Source organism: Hemicordylus capensis, chromosome 4 (assembly GCF_027244095.1).
Source record: "Hemicordylus capensis ecotype Gifberg chromosome 4, rHemCap1.1.pri, whole genome shotgun sequence".
Taxonomy (NCBI): domain Eukaryota; kingdom Metazoa; phylum Chordata; class Lepidosauria; order Squamata; family Cordylidae; genus Hemicordylus; species Hemicordylus capensis.
Window position 1 is genome coordinate 248,350,771 of NC_069660.1, and position 21,512 is coordinate 248,372,282.

Sequence of the window (21,512 nt, forward strand, 5' to 3'; positions counted from 1 at the left end):
ATTCGAAGTGGTGAGGTTTCCTATGGCAACCTGCACATGAACCTAAGGACCGCTGTATCTGCTTTACAGTCAATGGCCAGGAGCACATAGGAACGCTGGGCTAGAAGCCAATCTTGTAGAACAATGGATCAATGTTCAGTTGCCCAAACATATGTGGATGGTGCAAGGTGTGCCTGCCAGGAACTGTCACTGGGGATAGTTTTGTAGCTGCATAACTGGCCCAGTGTACTGCATGTATTCCTATGCACATGCTTGACTCAAAAACCAGTTGTGATATGGGTGTGTGTGTGTGTGTGTATCGCCTTAGAGATGGTTTGTATTTGTGACCAAGCACGCATTAGTCTTATCTTCATTAGAGATTGTGATGCCACAACAACAACAAATATTTATATACCGCTTCTCAACAAATGTTTCCAAAGCGGTTTACATAGAGAAACAATGAAATGAAATGAATAAATAAATAAGATGGATCCCTGTCCCCAAAGGGCTCACAATCTAAAAAGAAACGTAAAACAGACACCAGCAATTTTGATACACTCAACACAGTTTGTAATGTGTTGGGTGAGGCTTTTGTGCCAATTTCACACTGACTCTCCCCACCTTCCTTTCTGCAGTTTCTTCCAAGACTTTGGCTTGGCCCTCAACTGCTGCTGCCTCCCTTTCAAGACACAAGGCCTTAGACAGGCTTCCAACTCAGCTCTTCTATGCACCTCATCAGCAGCTTCTAACACAATGGTTGCCTCTTATTTTGTCTTAAAAGATGCATCTCCATCAGCTGCTGTTTCAGTCCATGCTATGGTGACTGCTACATTGCTCAAGTACACATTTGAACATTTTGGTCTTGTTTATTCAGCTGAGCACCTGAAGGAATCAGAGCACTGCAAACTTTCCTCATGCACTGCTTTTGTGTAAGTGGTTGAATCTGCTCTTAGCATCTGCAATAATCCCTCTCACCCTCTGTGTCAGTCGGCTTGATGATCTTCTGAATTATTCAAGTTATTTTAGGAGGGTGAGATATTTTCAGGACAACAGTCAATGTGCATAATTGAACCTCCCAGGGCCCTTCTAACTTCTCTTGATACTAGTCTTTCTTGGCTTCATAAGCCAGGAGCCCAGGAGGGCCTTTTGAAACAATACACTGCCCTTTGGGGTCTTTACCCTTTTGGACCCTGAGTTCAGACCATAGAGGAACAGCTTCATCTATGAGCTCTGCCATAATGCTGCAGGAGAGCAGGTCTCGTTCTGGCACTTGGTTCTGACTCTCCCGGATGTACGTCTGAAGAGAGAGACTTAACAGCAAGCATGTAGTACAGGGGTATGGACCTGAGATGCTGAGCCAGCCAGAGTGCTCTGTGTGTGAGGGTAGGGTGTGAGTGTGGGTGGGCATTTGCTGTCCTGGCCTCAACACACATTAGGCTGTATGTCTATCCAGTCAATTAAACTCATACGCAGTCTCACAAGTTCAGATAACCAATTTTCAGCTTCATCGAAAGCATAACTAGAACAACTTGTAAATGCAGAGAGATTTAAGTAATTAGCTGTGGGAAGACAGCAAATGCCAAGGTTGAACAGGACTGGATGAGGTGAAAAGACAGTGCAATGCCAGGCCTTCCAAACTACAATTCTCAATGGTATAGTACAGTTTCTACTTCTCCACAAGCCTATCCTAAGCAAGGACTGGATTTCCACCAATCAATCCTAGCCCAATAACAAAGGAGAGATGATGTACAGAGAGAACATTAAGGCAGTTCTAAATTAAGGCAGAGGCTACAGGGCAATGCTCGAAATAACACAATGCCCAGCTGGGGCAGAATATGACTCAGATGTAGTATCTCTCTGCCCCCATCATGCTTTGTTTGCACTGATTTTCCCAAATAGGTCCTCATTTTCAGGAGAGCCGGAGCAGGGTTTTCCCTGCCATCGACAGTCTGGTTTCTCTCCAGAATGTAGATACCATACACATCATTCACACTTTGCTATCCGCCAATACATGCTGTATGATTTACTGCAAACAATAAATAAAAACCTTGTCTCAATTACACTTGCATAATGAAACACAATATGACACAATAGATCTTCAGAATATTTCTTTGCCTGCTATATGGGGCTTAATGCTAGCAAGTGTGATTTGTAATGGAGTTTTTAATCGATTAAAGGCTAAAAGCCAGAGGCTTCTCAGAAGAGATGGATGAAAAGAGGTTTGGAGGAGATGAGTAAAAATGGTTCACCAATTAATAAGCAATTATTATTGCAAAAAAGAGGAGATTAATCATACATGTAGTAGTCTACCTTATATTTATGATGGGATTTTAAAAATAAGCTTCCCCTAAACTGAAAGCCACTATTTGCTCATTGTGCCCAATTTTTCAAAAATGGACATCATTTAATGGAACTTGGAATGAAGGACTGGTCATGCAGCCGGCAGGAGAACACTCAGATTCTGGCATAGGGCCACATCTTTTAGAGTTGCATCAGCAAACAACGCTAACCCTAGTTAGTGAAGCAGTGCTAGCATGAGAGCCAAATCCAAGGGTTAATATTGTGTGCACAGAAGGATGTTTCATTCAAGTAAATAGAGAAGTGGAGGTTTTTTCCAATTCCCCCTTCCCTCTCTTGCTCCCCCCATAAGTCTGAGTGTTGGGGGACCTTCAGGGACATATTTGAGGGGGCATCAGGGAGCAGCATAGCCACCTAATGGCACAGCAGGGAAGTAACTTGCCTAGGGAGCAAGAGGTGGCTGGTTAGAATCCCCGCTGGTATGTTTCCCAGACTATGGGAAACACCTCTATCGGGCAGCAGCAATATAGGAAGATGCTGAAAGGCATAATCTCAGCCTGCACGGGAGATGGCAATGGTAAACCCCTCCTGTATTCTACCAAAGAAATCCAAAGGGCTCTGTGGTTGCCAAGAGTCGACTCCAACTCGACTGTACAACTTTACCTTTACTTTACAGGGAGCAGCAGAGGGAAGCAGGGAATTGGCAAAAATCATCCCTCCTCTCCATGTGCAAGTTAACCATCAGCCCATGTAACCATAGTCAGTATGTGACATTTGATATTTTTTATGAATTGCTTAAAAATGATTCCTGCAAACGTCAGTGTCAAGTCAGACATTAGGCCTCAATCAAAAGCTCAATCATCACAATTAAATGCTGAACAAAGACAACCATTTGCCAAGTGATAGTTCAACAAAGTAGGCACACCATTTGCAAAAGCTTGTAATCTGTATCCATCTATGTTGTGTTTTCTTTTACTACTTCCTTGCATGCTTGAGCTGCGCAAACTTGGTTAAGTCTTTCTCATCACATGGGCACATCCTGACAACTCTCATGTGCTGATGCCTCAGTGGCAAGTTACCATGTGGCAAATGTTCATGTGTTTACTACTTAGAGGCATAATGCATCAAGTGATGTGGCTACAAGAGCCCAAAATTAAACACAGTGTAATTAACATAAGTTGTACTGGAGAGATGCTTAATAGATTATGCCTTAGGTTTCCAATCCTTGATACATTATACTTTTCCTTTATTTATTTATTCATTCATTCACTTTCTATACTGCCCTTCCAAAATGGCTCAGGGCGATTCACACAGAGAGATAACAAACAAGATGAAACACTGTCCCCAAAGGGCTCACATTCTAAAAAGAAACTTAACATGACTTTTGAACATGACTTTTGAAAACATTAATGAAATATTTGATTTAGTGGGGGTGGAGAAGAGGGGACAGAAAGTTGGTTGTTTCAGGGTGATCATGTTTAAATCTTATTCTCCCAGTCCATCAAACCTCTAAAAACCTAGAATAAAATGACAGTTAGGACTATACAAGTGTGAGATACATAATCCCTTTTTCCTTTAGAAAATGCGTGCCCAAACACCAGGGCTTATAACAGGCTTCCCTCAGGCATATATTTTATGGGTTTCTGCAAATGACACTGAATCCAAATTGTACTGAAATCACCTCCACTGAATCCACAACATATGGCACATTAAGCAGTAACTGGCACACTGATATTTCAGAGCCACCCTCACTGCTTTCTTCTTTTGAAGATGAGGGAAAAAATGAACATGCTTCTAACACAACAAAAGACCACACAGATGTGCGTGTGTGCACGCACACAAACGGACAGGTCTTCCGAAGTGGCTGAAAAATCTACACAACTAATTAGGTTCCAACTTCTAACACAATAGTTGGTGTACTAAGGTCTATTATCAAGTTTATAGCTAAAGGCGGCAGACAATACAACCCTACATTCAATTTAATTACAGCCTATGGCTTTTGCAGCAGTGGTGTATTTCAAAGGATTTAACCACTCATTTATTTCTAGACCCTACATAAAATAAAGGCAGCTCACTGTCATACAGATTCACCAATTAAAACTGAGCATTTTCTGATCTCTGGGTCTCTGCAAGGAGAACAGTGAGCAAAAAGAAGCCTTTTCTACAGCAAAAGCACAGAAGCTTCATTTAATAAAGAAAATGCTTTCAGGCACCTGTGACTAGTTTGTGCATTAGGGCTTTGATGTTCCTACACTAAGAGTAGTGAATTATTTAACTACTTGAGAAGAGGGAGATTAGTGAGGTGCTACTTCAGCACTCTAGTCATAATTTCTTTTCCTTTCCTGATGGGCACCATGAAGATGGCCAATATTAGACTTTCTCTGATGGCAAACCAGCCATGGCTTTCTATCAAGTCCACAGCCCTTCTTCTTCCTGAAATCTTTCAAGGAACAAGTTATGGACAGAAACGTAATTATTATTTTACTGGGAAAAGAAAAAAGAAGAAGTAGAGATTATATAATGATGACGACGACAACAAGATACAGACCTAGAGATATTGACAGGACATGTTTGCCCCAAACATATGAATCCTTTATTACTGTCATAGACCAGTACAGTTTACAAACAGAAGCCCAACAAAATAAACCAACAAGGTTATGATACATTGGTTAAACACATAGATCAACTATAAATTATTCTTAATGAGCTCCTGGCAAATTTTACTGGCTATTAAAACAAAATTTAGCCACATTATAAGACCTTGAATCATTCTGGTCAGTTAAAAGATAATAATAATGAAATAATTAAAAAGATAATCAAGATAAAAAGAATCTGTACAACCTGGATGACAGCTAATAAAAGGAGTTATATATTTATGCTGTGTATCTCAGTAAAATTGACAATAAAAGAGCACATGTGCCATTGTTTCAATCTCTCTCAAGTTTTTTTAAAGGGAATTTTTGGTATCACCCTTCCAAGATTGCTGTTTGCAAGGAACTGCATCATGCCTGTGTCAATGCTCTGCAATATTTTGGTACAGTTGTCAAATTTAGATATCGAGCAGGGTTAAAGCTCAGAGCTTGGTTGCCCAAATGGACACCATCAGGAATAGAGCCCTGGTCAATTTAACGCTCCATATCATATATCCGTTGCCTGATTGGCCCTGACATGCTTATACCCCAGAGTTATCAAAGCAGAAGGAAAGAAACCATAATGATGCAGCCTTTCCTCCATCTCTCTTTTCTACCTGAAGTGATAGGTATCCATTAGTACAAGTGGAGCTAAACCTATGGGGTGGAAAACCAGCTTTAGCCAGAATTCAAAGATATTAATCAATGCTCTGGCCTCTACTTTAAGCAGTCCTGCTTCTAGACAAAGGATAGCACTAGGGCACAGACCAGGGTACTTGAAAAATGTTCCTCAGGAACTTAGATTGCATGGATTCCACCTTAAAGTAGTTAGAGTACATACCAAATTGGGCTCCATAAAGGAGCTGTGCTCGTACTTTAGCTGAAAAATGTTTTATTGCGGAGGGGATAAATTGGGCACCCCTAGAGCAGTGGGAGGATTGAATTGCTTGTGCATTCCCTATGTGCATGTCTTCCTGAAGCCTGGAAGATTGCACCAAGATATTAGAAATACTTAACTTGTTCTAACCTATGCTCATTTAGTGACCAGTTCTGAATCTTTGGTCTCTTTGCAAACACCAAGATCTTAGTTTTTTTATAATTTATTTCTAAAGATTGTTCAACACAATAGGTGACGAGAGCGCAGAGCTCGTCTTAGGCCTATCGGAGTCTGCAAGATGATGACAGCATCGTCTGCATATACAAGTATGGCAAGATGTTTGTTTGCTAATTTTGGTGGATGATGGTCTGGATTGCCTAAATGGGGAACAAGACAGTTAATCTAAAAGTTAAATAGCAGCGGAGCCAGGATACATCCCTGTCTGACTCCCCTGAATGTTGGTATTTCCTTGGTAAGATGTCCCTGAGCACTGCAACACACCCTTACATGAGAGCTTTCATATAGTTTAAACATCAAAAGAAGTAAAGGTGGTTTACTGATTATCTCAATAACTTACACCAAAGTTTCTCTCTGAGGATCAAATCGAAAGCAGATCAACAAATATCAACAAATCCTGCATATAGAGCAGAGTTAGATTTGGAAGAGTATTTTTCTACTAAATGTTGTAGTATTAAAGCAGGGTCCATAACGGAGCAACCTGAATGGAAACCAGTTTGCTCCGCTGCCAGGATATTTCCAGAATCCATCCAGTTCAGTGGATTGTGCCTAGCATACATCCTACTCACTATACTCAGAAGACTAATGAGTAGCTTCAGGTAGCTTCCCTTCACCCTTTTTATAGATTGGGATTATTATTGCCATTCCCCAGTCCTTATGGACACATGCAGTCCTGTCAATAAAAGAACAGAGAGTAGTCAAGACTGGGGCCCACCATGCCAAATTATTTCTAATTACTTTTATGGATATGTAGTCATTGCCAGGTGCTTTGCCAGGTTTAAGCTGCCTTGCCAAGGATCAAAACATATATTGAATCCCCTGTTGCTTTTCATAACTGTCAATAAAATAATGGCTTGGAGTCCACGATTTATAGGTGGATCCCAAATCCTGCTGCTCATGGAATGGAAATGTTCGGCCTCCTGCTTCCTGCTGTTGTCCATTGTGCCTTTCCAAATTCTTTCCTGAGGGTTGGAGAGCCATGGGATGCAGCACAGCTACAGCAGGAAGGGGAAATCAGCTAAAATCAACTAAAATCAGGAACCACCTCTTGCATTAGTAGAAATATCTACAACTCATCCAACAGCACATTTGGATCCAAACCCATGGTTTGACAAAGATGAACAAAGAAATACACACTCTGTGCCATAGAAAGCCTAAGCATTGCCAATGGTGCCAAAATGCTACTATACCCTTTCACAAGTGGAAATGAGACATTTTCTGATCCAAATTAAAATCTCTTTCCTTCATGCTTCCAGAAATGTATATAACAGCATTTCCTTTAGAATCCATTTCACTATATCTAATATATAAAAGCCGTCATAATTTGGTGAGACCGTTCTCAAAGTCATAGTCATAGTCTTTATTTCGGTCTTTGACCAGCAATACAGCAAAATAGACAAAAACGGTTCAAACCATCTACTCCTACAAAATAATAAAAAGTCTCTACAAAATTACTTAGTATAAGTAGAAGAAGCTAGAAGTTAAAACTATGAACATAAAACTATATATAAGAGTTAGTCAACACTAATAACAGAATGACACTGAGTATAAAGGTAGCAAAGCAGCAAAATTATATAATTAATACAGAGTGGTGTTAAATCTCATAGAATCAGGGGCGTAACTACCATTAGGCAAGGGGAGGCAAGTCACATGACTATATATTGTGAAAAGTAAGTGTGTGTGTGTGTGTGTGTGTGTATCAGTGAGGGGCCCATTTTAAAATTTTGTCTCTGGGCCTACTCCAGCCTTGTTATGCCCCTGCATAGAATATTTAGTTCTTAATGAGCACTAAACGAATTTTGCTAGCTATAAGGCAGAACTTAGCCATATTATAGGATCTAGAGTCATTCTGATCTGCCAAGAGATAATTTAGTTAAAAGGAATCAGTACAGCCTGGATATGAGCTAATATCTGAAGAGATGAGCTTATGCCAAAAAACACGGTAATAGTGACAGTACAAGAGTACATGAGCTGTCGTTTCAATCTCACCAGAGCCAGAGGGGCAAATATGCTCTCCTTATGGCATTCTTTGATATCTCCCTTCCAACACAGCTGTGCACAAGGCATTGCATCGGGCCAATGTCAGGGTCCCCTTGTACTTTGGGGCTGTTAGCTGGTTCAAATTGTTGGCAGGGTAAAGCTCAGAATTTGATTGCCCAAAAAGACACCAACCCGAATGGAGCCCTGATCCATTTGCCGCTCCATATTATAAATTATTTTCCTTATTCTGGGTCTAGCATTTTCATAACCCAGGGTTAGCAGTGCAGTAGGAGAAAAACCGCAATAATATAGCCTTTCCTCCACCCCTTTTCCCCACCTTGAGTGATATATGTCTTTTAGCACCAATGGAGCTAAACCAATGGGATGGAAAATCACCTTAAGCCAGAATTCAAAAATAATAATCCAAGCCACAGCCTCTATTTTGAAAAACCCTGCTTCCAGCTGTAGAACTGCCCTAGGAACACAGCTGGGGACTTGAAATATATTCTTCAGGAAATTAGATTGAACCATTTCTAATTCTGAGAAATTAGGGTATATGCCCAGCTGCACTCTGTACAAGAGCTGTGCACGGACTTTGGCCTCAAAGAGTTTAATAGCCGCAGGGATAAAATGGGCACCGCTGGAGTAGTAATAAGATTGAATTGCCTGTGTGCTCTTCTTAGCATTCTCACTAGCATATTCTCTGTGCGCAGATCTGCAGCCAGAGGCCTGAAATATTACACCAAGGTACTTAAATTGTTTTAATTGTTCCAACTTGTACCCATTTAGTATCCAATTGTAAATTTTTGGTCTTTTCGCAAACACTAGAATCTTGGTTTTACTATAATTGATTTAAAGTGAGTGCTCCTTACAATAGGAGGCCAAAGAGCACAATGCTCTTCTTAAACCTATTGGTGTTTGTGAAAGAATGATGACATCATCTACATACAAGAGAATAGCGAGATACTTATCCACTAATTTGATCCAAGTTGTTTAAATGGGAAGCAAGGGAATTAATGTAAAACTTAAACAATAGCGGAGCCAAAATGCATCCTTGTCTTACTCTCCTAAATGTTAGGATTTCCTTGGTGAGGTGCCCATGTGCACTACAGCGCACTCTTATACAAGAGTTTTCATGAAGTTTTATTATCAAGCACAGTAGCCGACAATCCATTGATGAATTAAGTAGCTTGTTCCAGAGTTTCTCCCTAGGGAACAAATCTAATGCGGCCTTGAAATCAACAAATACTGCAAACAAAGCAGAGCCAGAATTGGAGGAGTATTTCCCTACTATACGCTGCAGAATTAAGGCCGAGTCCATGACAGAACGACCTGCATGGAAGTAAAACTGCTCCTCAGCCAAGATTTTGTCCATTTTGAACAGTCTAGCAGTCTCTCATAGAAGTGTCTGGCGTACAGCTTACTTATCACACTGAGTAGACTAATAGGTATATAATTCTCAGGGAGCTTCCTATCACCTTTCTTGTAAATTGGAATAATTACTGCCACACCTCAATACTTTGGGACATGAGCTGTCTTATCAATATATGAAAATAACGAAGCCATGGTGGGGTCCACCATGCCAGATTATTTCCAATAACCTCCGCTGATATATGGTCATATCCCAGAGCTTTATCAGGTTTTAACTGTCTTACCAAAGCTTCTATTTCAGAACAAGACACAGGTGGCTACTCTGGCAGCTGACCCACATCCAATATTGGGGTTGTGCCAATTTCTTCATATCTTTTATATAACTTACGAAAGTGTTCCTCCCAAACCAAGGTGGGGATCACACACCTATTGACAGGTTGGGATCCACCCAATTCCACTTTTGGAATGCCACCAAGTACCAGTATAAGATGGAGTCCTGTGTATGTTCATGGATGTGAACAGTTCTCCAACATGGGCTCATGCAGCTGGATGTCAGCACAGCTGCCTTTTGCTGTTGCTCCCATGGGCTGATGTGGCAAGAATATGCCTTAGATTAACTGACTTCAAACTGTCTGAAGTTAAGAATGAATCGAGCCTGTTTAGGATCTCAACTCGTGACTAGACCTTCCAGTGCTACTGTATGTTATTTTCAGTACAGTACTTACTTCCTCTGGTACTTAAATTCCTCTAGTGTAGTGGTATTGTCTTTGCTTATCTCTAGGTCCACTGTGTAAATAATTAACTCAAAGATATTCATTACCTCAGTGATGCTTACTTTCCTTCCTTATGTTATGTACAGGTCAAGCCCTCGTTTAATTCTCTGGGCAATGCATAGCCCAGTCCAATTCAAAGCTGCCTCTTTAACTGTAGAAGTGCAGACAACAATTTTCGTACCCATATATTGGTGCAAGTGTTCAGAAGCAGCAGAAGAGGCACACTGAAGCTACAACAAGAATCTACATCTCATACTGCTATTGTAGCCCTGATCCAAGACAATTTCTAAATTTTGTCACTAAATCTAAGGAGTATGGTTTGTACAAATCTTGTGAGTTTATGAGAAATGAATACATAGATATGCAAGAGACAAATAAGCCATCTTACAAGCTTCCTTCATTGGCCTCAGCTGTACTAGTGAACCACGGATGTTAACAAAGTTTCACTTCAGAAGTTATAAGGACTTAAGTCAAGGTCATACAGGCTCAGTCATGTATGGTAATACCTCTTGTGCTGTTCCCTAAAGCAACAGCTAGATCAAAGAAACATTTAATATGCCTAAACTTCCCCTCACTCATATACTTCTGTACCTAGCACACTAAGAGATAGAGCAAAAGAAAGAGGTGAACACTTTGACAGTTACAGAAATCTAGAATACAACATTCCTGAAATTCCAGCACATTCCAATTTGGCACCTAGTGCCACATTAAGACTCCATTGTACCCAGTGGGACTTTTCCCAAGCAGACATGTACAGGTTTGCACCTATGACATACTCAAACTCTAAACTTTTCATCTTCTAAAAAACATGATATGCAAGTCTATTCCACGCGTTTCAATACAACCTAGGGTGGGTCCACACCTTACTGGATAAACATGATTGCTGGATATACACTGAGATTATACTAGATGGGGACGTGTGTAAAAAGAGGTTTACAGAACTGAGGATATCGTGCACTTTTTATACATTTGCTATTAGAAATACCAGCGTAATACTGGAGTACACACCAATTTGCCACATCAAGTATGACTTCACTCACATGTAATGCCTTGATCCAGTGGCTCCAGTGCATATCTACAAACATATGCTTTCTTCTTCTTCTTTTTTTTTTTTTAAAGTGTTTTCAAGTAGCCTAATGTAGCCTAATCACCAAAGCCATAGGTCTGGGTCTGGCCAGCACTTGGATAAGAAACCACCTGAGAACCCTGGCATGCTGCTTTGAGTTTCTTGGAGGGAAGGCAGAATAGAAATGAAACAAGCAGATTAATATATTATATATTTTGCGATCAGAGGAATGTACTCTGTGTGAGTAATTGGGAATCCATGCATGGTGTGTTTTCATTCACAAATGAAGAAGTCCTTGCATTCAGTAAATGCTGGAATCCTGACCAATGTGTTTAGAATAAAAGTATGATGTCACTAATGTCAACGGAATGTACACTCACTTCATACATTATAGCCTAGATATATTTAGGATCAGGGTGTCAATATTGCAACAAATTATGTAGGCACAAAATAAATTCAGGAAGTAACCCTGAAATGAAGCTGATTTCAGGTGAGATCAATATTTTACCCCTAGTCTTTTACCACCTAAAACTAGAGTGCACCATTTATTTTTAGACCTAAACAAATAGCACTATCTACTTCTTTATAATAGCAGAAGTCAATAAAACTATCAGTCTATGACCTTCAAGACCTTGAAGCTATCATAAAAGCAGCAATATTTGTCAACCATGGAATTCAGTAGCATGCCACTTGATGAAGTCAACACAGAAACAAGGCCTGAAAAGTCTATGTTTATAATTAGGCAATAACTATTGTGGGCCAGGTCAGTTCTTATGAATTGATGGCCAGCTGGAAATGCTGATGGCCCAAGGAAATACTTAAGGCCCCTAACCTAAAGAAGTAATTCATTTCTTCAAACATTCTTTGACATTTTCATTATGGCTATTCTTCTATTAAAACAAACAAAACTAGAAGAGAGGGAAAGTGACCAGTACCATTTTTGCTATTTTAGAATTTTAGCTGCTTTTACAGGACCACCCATGGAGAAGGTGGGTGGAAAAGTTGCAATTCTTTAGGGAAACTATTATTGCAGTTAGGATGATTAATCAGTGGAGCCTATTGCAAACTGTTTCTTTTAAACGGTTATGCACAAACCAAGGGAATATACTTCCTGCCCCCATGCAGAGTGGATGAACAGTCAAATTGTGCTACCTAATCAAGGACAAAAAACCCACAAACATCAAGTAGCATGACATTACTAATAAAGTACTTTTCACATCTAGCAGTCTCTCACTGAATGCTCATTTCTTGGAAGAAAAAAAATCAACACAGAAACAACAGATGTCTTTATTCTATCTACTGCATATACAATTTCCTCAGCAGTCTGGCTGTTCATCCTATCTGAAATGTCTGACTTAACAGTCATTAGCATTTAAAACCACTATATAAACTAAGTTCACCTTAGGTAAGCTTCCTATGCAGCTCAGGGAATATACTTACGACTTATTGGGTAAAGGGACTTTATAAATTAAGTGGCAAGTTTGTTGTTTTCAGCATCTTATTCACAGCAGTAACATAAGGCAACAAACTATACATGCATACAAATATACTTCTTTTAAGATGGATTGTCTTTTTATGTCTTGCTTACAGACATGCAACATAAGATGCTTTCAACCATCCATCCCAACTTTGTAAATGAAGTAATTTCATGCTAAAAGCATACCAACTTCAGTGGCTTATACAAAAGTGGTTGCCTCAAACACAATACTTAAGGGATGCACTAAACTCCTTTCTCAAGATCTTCTGCAATTACACTTCAGTTATACGATATGGAATGGAGTCATTTTCTACATTTATGATATTAGAAATACTGTATCTGATGGATATGGATATTTAAATATCTCAAAACTTAAAAAAATAAGTTTGTCATACTTTAAAGAAGCAACTTGTGTTCCCCCACAGCTATTAACCCTACCATACCTAGCAATGCACACACACCATACCTAGCAATGCCTCTCTCTAAATAAAGATTTGGGACTTCACAAGTTTATCTTTTAGCATGGGGGAGGAACACAAATGTAACAGGATGTTTGCCTTTCCTTCCAGTCTCTCAGAATGTCCAAAACTACCACTCAGGACAGTTACTGTCCCCAGAGGTGGGGGAAACTAGGTAAGTTTCCAAGCTTGAACCAGGTCAGCCTGACGCCTGCTGAGTGGCTAAAGTTGTTCGCTGCTGCTGTTGCAGAAACGGGACTGCAACATGCACTAGTCTTTTGAGAGTTAATTCCATTAACCTGACTGGAGAAGTTAGAAAAGGGAAAGGCAGAGAAAGGATGTGTATAAGGGGGTGGGGGGAGGGAGTGATGGGGTTTTGTTTTTGTTACCTGTGTAGGGGAAACAATAGCAGGTGAAATGACTGTGGGAGAATGGGTGCTTCGGTGCCCATTGGCTTCAGGGATGAGGAGAGGCAAGGGGTCGTGTTTCACTGAGACAACCACCACAGCGGCTGCGGCGTCGAGGGGCTCGGCAGGCCTCAGGCAGAGTCTTTTGGGGGACGAGGAGGGGCCGCAGGCGTCTCCCCCAGCTGCGGCCCCACCCCCAGCCGCGTACATCGCCTCATAGAGGGAGCGCTTGGCCGGCACGACGACGGCAGCCACTTCGGCCTTCACGTGCGGGGGGCTGTCGCCGTCTTTGGGAAGGATGTAGGTGTTCGCAGGGACGGGCGAGGGACGGGCCCTGCCGTTGAGGGCGTAGCAGCCCCCGCCGCCGCCCGGAGGCAGCTTGGTGCCGATGCCGGCAATGCTGTTGAGGGTGGCGATGGAGACGGCGCCTATGCAGTGGTTGGTGTAGGTCTTGGAGAGCTTGGCGGCCTTGGAGAGCATCTGCATGCGGGTGCCCAGCAGGTTCTTGCCGATGGCCTTGTTCTCGTACCAGGTGACATCCCCCTCGCTGCAGTGGTCCCGCGGGCGCTGGAAGAAGGCCTTGCAGAGCGGGTTGCGCTTGGCGAGGTACTTGACGAAGCTGGCGTAGGGGCAGAACTCGGTGCCCGTCTCGTACATGCGCGGCAGGTTCTCCTCGTCGCTGCTCTCGGCGCGCTTTTTGCTCCACGACGACGAGCGCGACTTGTGGTAGGGCCCCAGGGCCTTGAAGTAGACGAACTTTCGGCCGTCCTCGTCCATGGCCAGCCCGAAGGAGTCCTCCTCGAGCTCGCGCTGGTTCTCGCGGCCCCGCGTGCAGAAGTACATGCACGTCTCGAACCAGACCTTGTTGAGCAGCCCGAAGGGGCTCTGCGTGCTGAACACGCTGCAGGTGTAGAGCTTGCGCAGGTCGGCGCGCGTGATGGCCTGCTTCTGCACCACCGGGCCGGCGCCTTGCTCCTCCAGCTTGCGGATGACGGCGGCCAGCGTCAGGTTGGCGGCGCGCAGCTCCGGGTCCTTGGTGAGGTCGAGGGTGCGGCAGTAAGGGGGCTCGTTGAGGTAGCGGTTGAGCGAGCTGCGGATGCTGATGAGCGACGACTTGGAGTAGAGCTGCCCGCTCTTGGAGCGCGCCTCGGCGTAGAAAGAGCGCAGCACCCGGCACAGCGCCCCCTTGTCCATGGTCTCGAAGTCCGGGCTCTGCGCCTTCTCGCTCAGGTACTCGCGGAAGATGCGCACCGCGTAGCGGGTGGCCAAGCGCGTGTTCTCGCTCAGGCGGGCCCGCTCGGGACGCTGCAGCAGCAGCTCCGCCTCCGGGTCCGAGTCCTCGGCGGCCAGTGCAGCTGCGGTGGTGCCGACCGAGGCGGCAGCGCCGCGGGCGCTAACGGGCACCGAGGGGGCACCACCCGCGGAAGCCCCGACGCCGCTGCTGCCGCCTGTCCCTCCGCTGCCCCGGACTCCTCCGAGGCGGCCCCTCACGCCACAGACAGCGGCCGCAGCAGAGTCCAGAAGCGCTCCGGCGCCCTGGTCCATACGGATCATATGGCCCGGCTCCTCCTCGGCGTCCCACTCCAGCCCCATCATCATCTCTTCCTCCTCCTCCTCTTCCTCCTCCTCGTCGTCGTCCAGCAGCAGGATTCCACCATCGGCCCCCTCTTCGTCCCCCGTTATCTGCACCTCCTGGATCTCATCCTCGTCCTCCCCGTCCTCTTCCTCCCCGGCGCTGCAATAGTGGAGGGGTCGGTGGGGGCCGCCCCGGCCGGGTTGCCGGTCGCCCGCATTGTTCTCGCCACCACCTGCGCCGCCGCCTCCTGCGTTGCTGCCGCCCCCGGTGCTCCAGTCTCCGCCGGCGCCGCCGCTGCCAGGCATTCTCGCCATATTGCCGTCTCCCTGCCAGTCCTCGGGCAGGGCGCATGCGCTATATTGGACCGCAGCGCTGGAGAGCTTTTGTGTTTAATGACCTTCAGCTACCGGGAGGCAAAGCTGGGCTCTTAAAGGGGCCGCGCTCCCAGTGGCTGTGGCTGCTGTGCGATGAATGGGGTGGGGAAGCAGGAGAGGAAAGGGAAGGGACAGGGGGAAGAAGAGAGAGCCGCCGCCAAAGAGACACAGCCGCTTGGAATACTTCCTCTGCTCAGACTAGCACTACAAACAAGGCTAACGCGATGCAAAGGGTTACTTTATATTGGCCCATGCATGCACCCGGTAGAAGGGGAGGCTGAGCCTGACAGATCCACTTACCCAGCCTCAGTGCGGTGCCAGCTGCCGTGCGCTAAGTGATGCCCGGAGAGCAGCCCGGCAGCCCCCACACGCCCATTGCTTAGGGGAGGAAGGGAAGGGAGATTGTGTCCCCCTTCCTGGCAGTAGCGACTGAAGGAAGGTGCTGGGGTGGGAGGAGGGGGAAGCATTGGAAGGAGAGAGCAGCTGTAACGACAGCAGCAGGTGAGATCCAAGAGAGAGGAGGGCAGGCAGCTTTTCTCACGAGGCAGCTCCTCCCCACCGATTCCTGGCAGCTAGGCGCGGAAATGCGGCATCGCAGCCCCCAGTCAGCAGTTGGCGGCAGCGGCTTGGAGTTGACTCCGGCAAGAGAGAAACTTCTAGGACCGTCAGCACTTCTCGGAGTGACTCCCTCATTTCCCCCCTCCTACCACCCGGCCATCCCACCTAACCCCCCTCCCTTTAAAACAAAAACAAAAAAACCCAGCACCGAACCATTCTGGCTGCATACCAGGCGCGTCGTTCGCGCTCCTCTTCAGCTTCACGGCGAAGGCATTGAGCTGTCTTCGACGAGCCAGGCACGTTAAGCTGCGGCTGGAATCGGAGTCGGAGAAGCTCGCAAGGAGAAAGCAGCAGACGGCTCTACCGAAAGTGAGAGCTGCTCGGAGGAGAGTCAGAGCGAGTCCCAAGAGCGCTCTGCCTCGTTCCCTGCCCGAGCGGCCGCCGTCGCTGCAGATCTGGGGGGATCGGAGCCTTTAAGTGTGCCGGGCAGGCTGTGTACAAAAGAAGGAAGCCCGCTTGTTTCCTGCCTGGCGCTAATAAGCTGTAGGGAGCGAGGAGCAGAGGAAGCCGCCAGGGCTAGTAAAACCCACACAGTCCGCAGCCAAGAGGCAAATCTAGAGCTATTCTCAGCCTGCGGGGACAGGCAGCTGCAACACGCGCGCACACACACACACACACACACACACACACACACACACACTCTTACACAAGGCACAGCCCTAGCCCTGCAGAGCACAGCCATCAACATTTCTCTTTCTCTCTCACACACATCTCCCCCCCACCCATTCCCTCCTAGCTCTCCACAATCCTCAAACCCATTTCTAGGTTTTCAAGCAGGCATTTTCCCTCGGGCAATACGGGACTCTGCAAGCCCTCGCGCTGCCGAAAACCGCCCTCAAGTTAGTACCCGCTGGATTCGCTGTTCCCGATTTCCTCTCTCCTTTCCCCCCCCCACCCCGCAGCCCTCCTCCCCCCTCCGCACCCCCCATCCCAGTTCATTTCCGCGTATATTTCCAAGCCATTGCTGCGAGGCGGCCCTGCTTCCTTCGACTTCAGAATGTTTTATCGCTTTATTGGAAAAGGGGGGCGGGACAGCCGCGCAGTGGCCGCCCCAACACAAGCAGCGTGTCGCTCCGCGGGAAGCAAGCCACGCGTATAATACGGGACAAGGATCCCAACTGTTCTTTGCCGTGACTGGGCGATACACGTGTGAATTAGTTCTCCTCGCCTTCACGTTCTTTCCCACTCTTGCTTGGAGAGCACAAACACACGCCACGCATGGACTTGGCTATGCTAACCTGACGGCCCTGCCTTGTCTTTGCGCTCCCATTAAGTGCACCACTGTTTGCTCCCACTCGTGATTCATCCACTTCTCTTGATACTGTACTTTCACCTGGTTTGGTTTGGGTTTTTAAAGTGAGGAAATCTTGTCAAGCTACAGACAAGTCCTGACGAGCAGTTTCAACACCCCCAGATATGATTCACAGATAAGGTCAGAGATGACAGTTCATTGTTGGCCTGGTCGATAGAAAGGCTGGTAGGTTACTTGACAGTACCGATGTGTACTCTGATTAAGCAGCCAGAAAGGGAATGAAACGAGTTTTGAGCAAGGCAGATGACAGCTGCTCAAAGTGGTCCAAAAGATAAAAGTTATATGTTTGAGATCTTTTCAAAGACCCAGCCAAAAGTGAACTATCATTCCAGAAAGGAATGTTCTCCGCTCAGAGCAATCACAGATTTCAGCTCTCCCCACTTTCTGTAAACAAAACAAGACAAGAATCCCCCAGAAACCCAACTTTCAATGTTAATAACTCCTTCCATTCTTCCTAACATCTTTGAAAGTTGCACACAGTTGCAACTGAACATACAGCCTGATCCTATGAGTGTGTGTACTGAGTACTCAGTGCTAGTCTCAGTGAGTTCACTGGGACTTGCTTGAATGTGCTCAAATTCAGGGTTCAAAAGTTCACCATTTCTGTCTTCAAAACAATGGTAGAGCACCTGCTTTGCATGCAGAAGGTCCAAGGGTCAATCCTTGGCATCCCCAGGTAAGGCTGGGAAAGCCTCCTGCCTGAAACCTTGGAGAGCTGCTGCCAGTCAAGCAGGGCTGGACAACTTTGGCCCTCCAGCTGTTGTTGAACTACAACTCCCAACTGCTGATCAATGACCGAAATACAGATATTTATCTATCTACAACTCCCATCATGCCCAGCCACAGTGGCCAATAATCAGGGATTTATGGGAGTTGTAGTCCAACAGCCACTGGAGGGCCAAAGTTTTACAGCCCTAGTAGACAATAGTGAGCTAGATGGACCAATGGTTTGACTTTGCATAAGGCAGCTTCCTATATTTCTATTACACTGGGATTTGGAGACTATGTTTTGGGTTCAAAAATGGCCCAAATAGTAATGCTCCATTGTCATCCTGTCACCAGAAATATATATTACATTGTACAAGACCAGTACAAGACTAGAGCCAGCCAGCCAGCAGTTTCTGTATTTGGATACCCATAAGCTTGTGCAGACAGAGAGGGCTGGGGAAAATCCAGTGCTGGGAAATGTATATGTGAATGACTTCCTCCCCCCACTCAAGGTTCTCCAGCTCTATCCCCTGGTCTGGAACAGCAATAAGGCATTTTATTCATTCATTCATTCATTTAATCAATTAGACACATTTTTATACTGCCCCATATGCAAGTCCCTGGATGCTTCACAATCTTGGGTACATGCAGGGGCATAGCATGGGTACATGCAGGGTTGTAGTGGGCCCAGAGACAAGATTTTAAGATGCACCTCCCTCATTGAAGCTCAGCTCATGAATAGTGGTAACAAAAAGCATAGTAAAATGTGTGTGTGTGTGTGTGTGTGTGTGTGTGTGTGTGTGTGTATATATATATAATATATATAATCTCCATCCTATGTGCCACAATAGAACATCATTCTAAATTATTTTTTTAAAAGGTTTTGTAAATTGTGGACGATACAAGTCATTTAATGGTACTAGAGAAAGACATGCTGTTCTGGTAGCTCCAGGTCTTAACACTCACATCAGTTTCAGAGGATGAATACAACTGAAGGAAGCCCAGGCGGGTTTGCGGCTGGGGGAGTCAGTCATGTGACTTGCCTCTGGGGGGGGGGCCAAGGCAGTGGGGCCCCAGACAACTGTCTCCCCTTGCCCTATTATAGTTACGCCCCTGGGTACATGGGTGTTGCATGTACCTTTCATCAATGGACCTATTGGTATAAAAATCAACATTCCTTGCCCCCAACCCCATGGAAAGTCTTGCTCTAGTCTGCTTTTAAATTCAGTTTTCAGTTTCTTAAACTTTCAGTAATAAACCTGTGATCCAGTTTCTAAGTCCTGCCAAAACCTTTTGAGTACAACTCCTATTTTGAAAAAGCATGATTTCTGACTGATAATATCTGACTTTAACCAACTGAAAGCACCATGGCATATAGCAGTCACCAGACCTATTCCTATTAGGATACAGTAAACATCTTTAAAAAAATAAATCAACAAATACTCTTCCTATGGATAAAAGAGATGATGGAGGGATGGAGATGTATTTGTAAAGTGCAGAAACTCCCTTCACTGTCAGTGGCTCCTTGAACAGTTTGCCTGCTTCTGCCTTCAAAACACAACAAACAACAAGGGAATTAGATCTGGACTGGAAGATGATCTTTCAGAAGTTAGGAAATATCATCTGATCAGTTCCTATCAAAGTTAGCCTATGATTTTGTATTTTCTGTATTCAGAATTTGAAATTTCAGATATTATACATACGGTCAAATGTTAATTCAGTACTAGAAACTGACAGCAAAGAACAAATAGTTTTCTTTTTTGTTAAGTCTAATGCTATATAAATGCTATACACCACCTAGTCTGCCAAACCAGTAATAACTGAAATTGCAACACTTGTTCCAAAGCTGAAGAAATGATAATTGTTGTCTGTTTATTAAACATTATTCTCCCAACTTGTATGAGCTAAGGATTTGCAATCGCATCCACAATCACTTCAAACCAGGCTTTTGCAAGCTGAATAGACTTAAGCAAATATTTAAGCTTACTTTTTTTCCATTTGCAGGGACAAAGGGAAAAGGTTATAGTTTTTCTTCTCTGTCCATCAGGAGAGAGCAAGCAGCCGCATGCCATGGCTTGACTTTGAAAAGGACACATACCTGTACTTTTCTTATGGAGGCCTGGAAAATTGTACAAGTGCTCCATTATTTATAATCTTTTCTGAGGCTGCAGCCTCAGAAAAGACTATAAATCTTAGGAACATCCACACCATTGCCTGGGACTCCATGGAAAAGGTTAAAAAGTGTCCTTTTAAAAGTCAAACCATGTAACACAGCTGCTTGTGCCTTCATGGTGAGGAGTGAAGACAGAGATTAGAGCTTTTCTCCTCATCCCTCTGGTCTTGATATGTAGTTTGAGGGAGGATGAAGTAGAGTGGCCAAGCTTCACTTTGAGCCTCTGAAGGCTCAAAGAGAAATTCAAAAAGAAATAGGCCCTCTAGAAGTGGGCCTGAAGGGGGCCAAAGCAAATCAGGGACCCTTTGAAAGCTCTGAAGTGGTCCTCAAAGCAAACTGGGCCTGCTTTACTCAAGCCTGCTTTAAGGCTTTTTCAAGGGCTGCTTTAACATAAAAAATGAACATGGTGGGAGATCCAATCACAGATCATGTGTAATTTAGCCAAAATGTGAATGCTAGCAAGGGATCAACTTTCAGAATATGGGTTAGCTTTTGAATGATAAGCATCATTTAAGCTAAGCTGTCTCTTATTAGAATTTTGTCAATAAAACGTGTATTCAAAACTACAGAGTGTATGGTGTATTGAGATGATACAGAGTGTATGGAAATTATTTTTTAAAACTTGGAACCACAAATATTTAAGTGTACATCCTCCTCAGATAATAAAAAATAATAATAATCTCCCTCTGAAATAAGCAACAAATAGAATTTGAATTCAATGTAAGTGTAAATTCTATCAATACACAGAGAAAATATTATTTGTGTATTAAAAATAGAAGTGTTGCCTATAAAATTTAACTGAATGTGCTGTAACTTCTTTTTGTTAAAAATGGATCACTCAATCAACCTGGGCAAGTATAGTTTCTGACTCCCCCCGCCGCCCCCAAGGGCTCTTATGATTTTAATGGCCACAAGAGCATTTAGAAATTCAGTGTTACATTTTTCCTCATCACTTCCACCCCACCCACAAAGCTCTTGTAGCTTCATCAGCAGCTTGACTAGCTCAAATTAGGTGGATGAAGCCTGCCAATACATTGTTGGGAAGTTTGGCCTCCTGAATGTTTGTCACACAACTGAAAGGGACACAGGAGCCTTGCCAGAGAAAAGCTGTCATTCCTACTTATAAAGCTTTAGATTGCCCTATACAGCTTGGGACCTGGTTATCTAAAGCAGGGATTCTCAACGTTGGGTCCCAAGA

The 21,512-nt window shown here is 44.3% G+C and overlaps 1 protein-coding gene across 7 annotated transcripts in view; it reads right to left on the bottom strand.

Annotated features, from left to right (window-relative positions):
• Positions 1–21,512, bottom strand: part of KCTD1 (potassium channel tetramerization domain containing 1) — a 166,212-nt gene that overhangs the window by 78,021 nt on the left and 66,679 nt on the right. For 3 of the 7 annotated variants that reach the window (XM_053246933.1, XM_053246930.1, XM_053246929.1), the window contains exon 1: positions 16,291–16,996. The exons of 2 other annotated variants lie outside the window; for them this stretch is intronic. Coding sequence is in view for 1 of the 5 variants with exons in the window: in XM_053246928.1 (XP_053102903.1) it covers positions 13,536–15,443 (1,908 nt within the window). In the remaining 4 variants the exon portion in view is untranslated. Of the gene's footprint in view, positions 1–13,535; positions 15,764–15,803; positions 16,179–16,290; positions 16,997–21,512 lie in introns of those variants that run through there. 2 more of the 7 variants (XM_053246935.1, XM_053246928.1) reach the window with 2 other exon arrangements.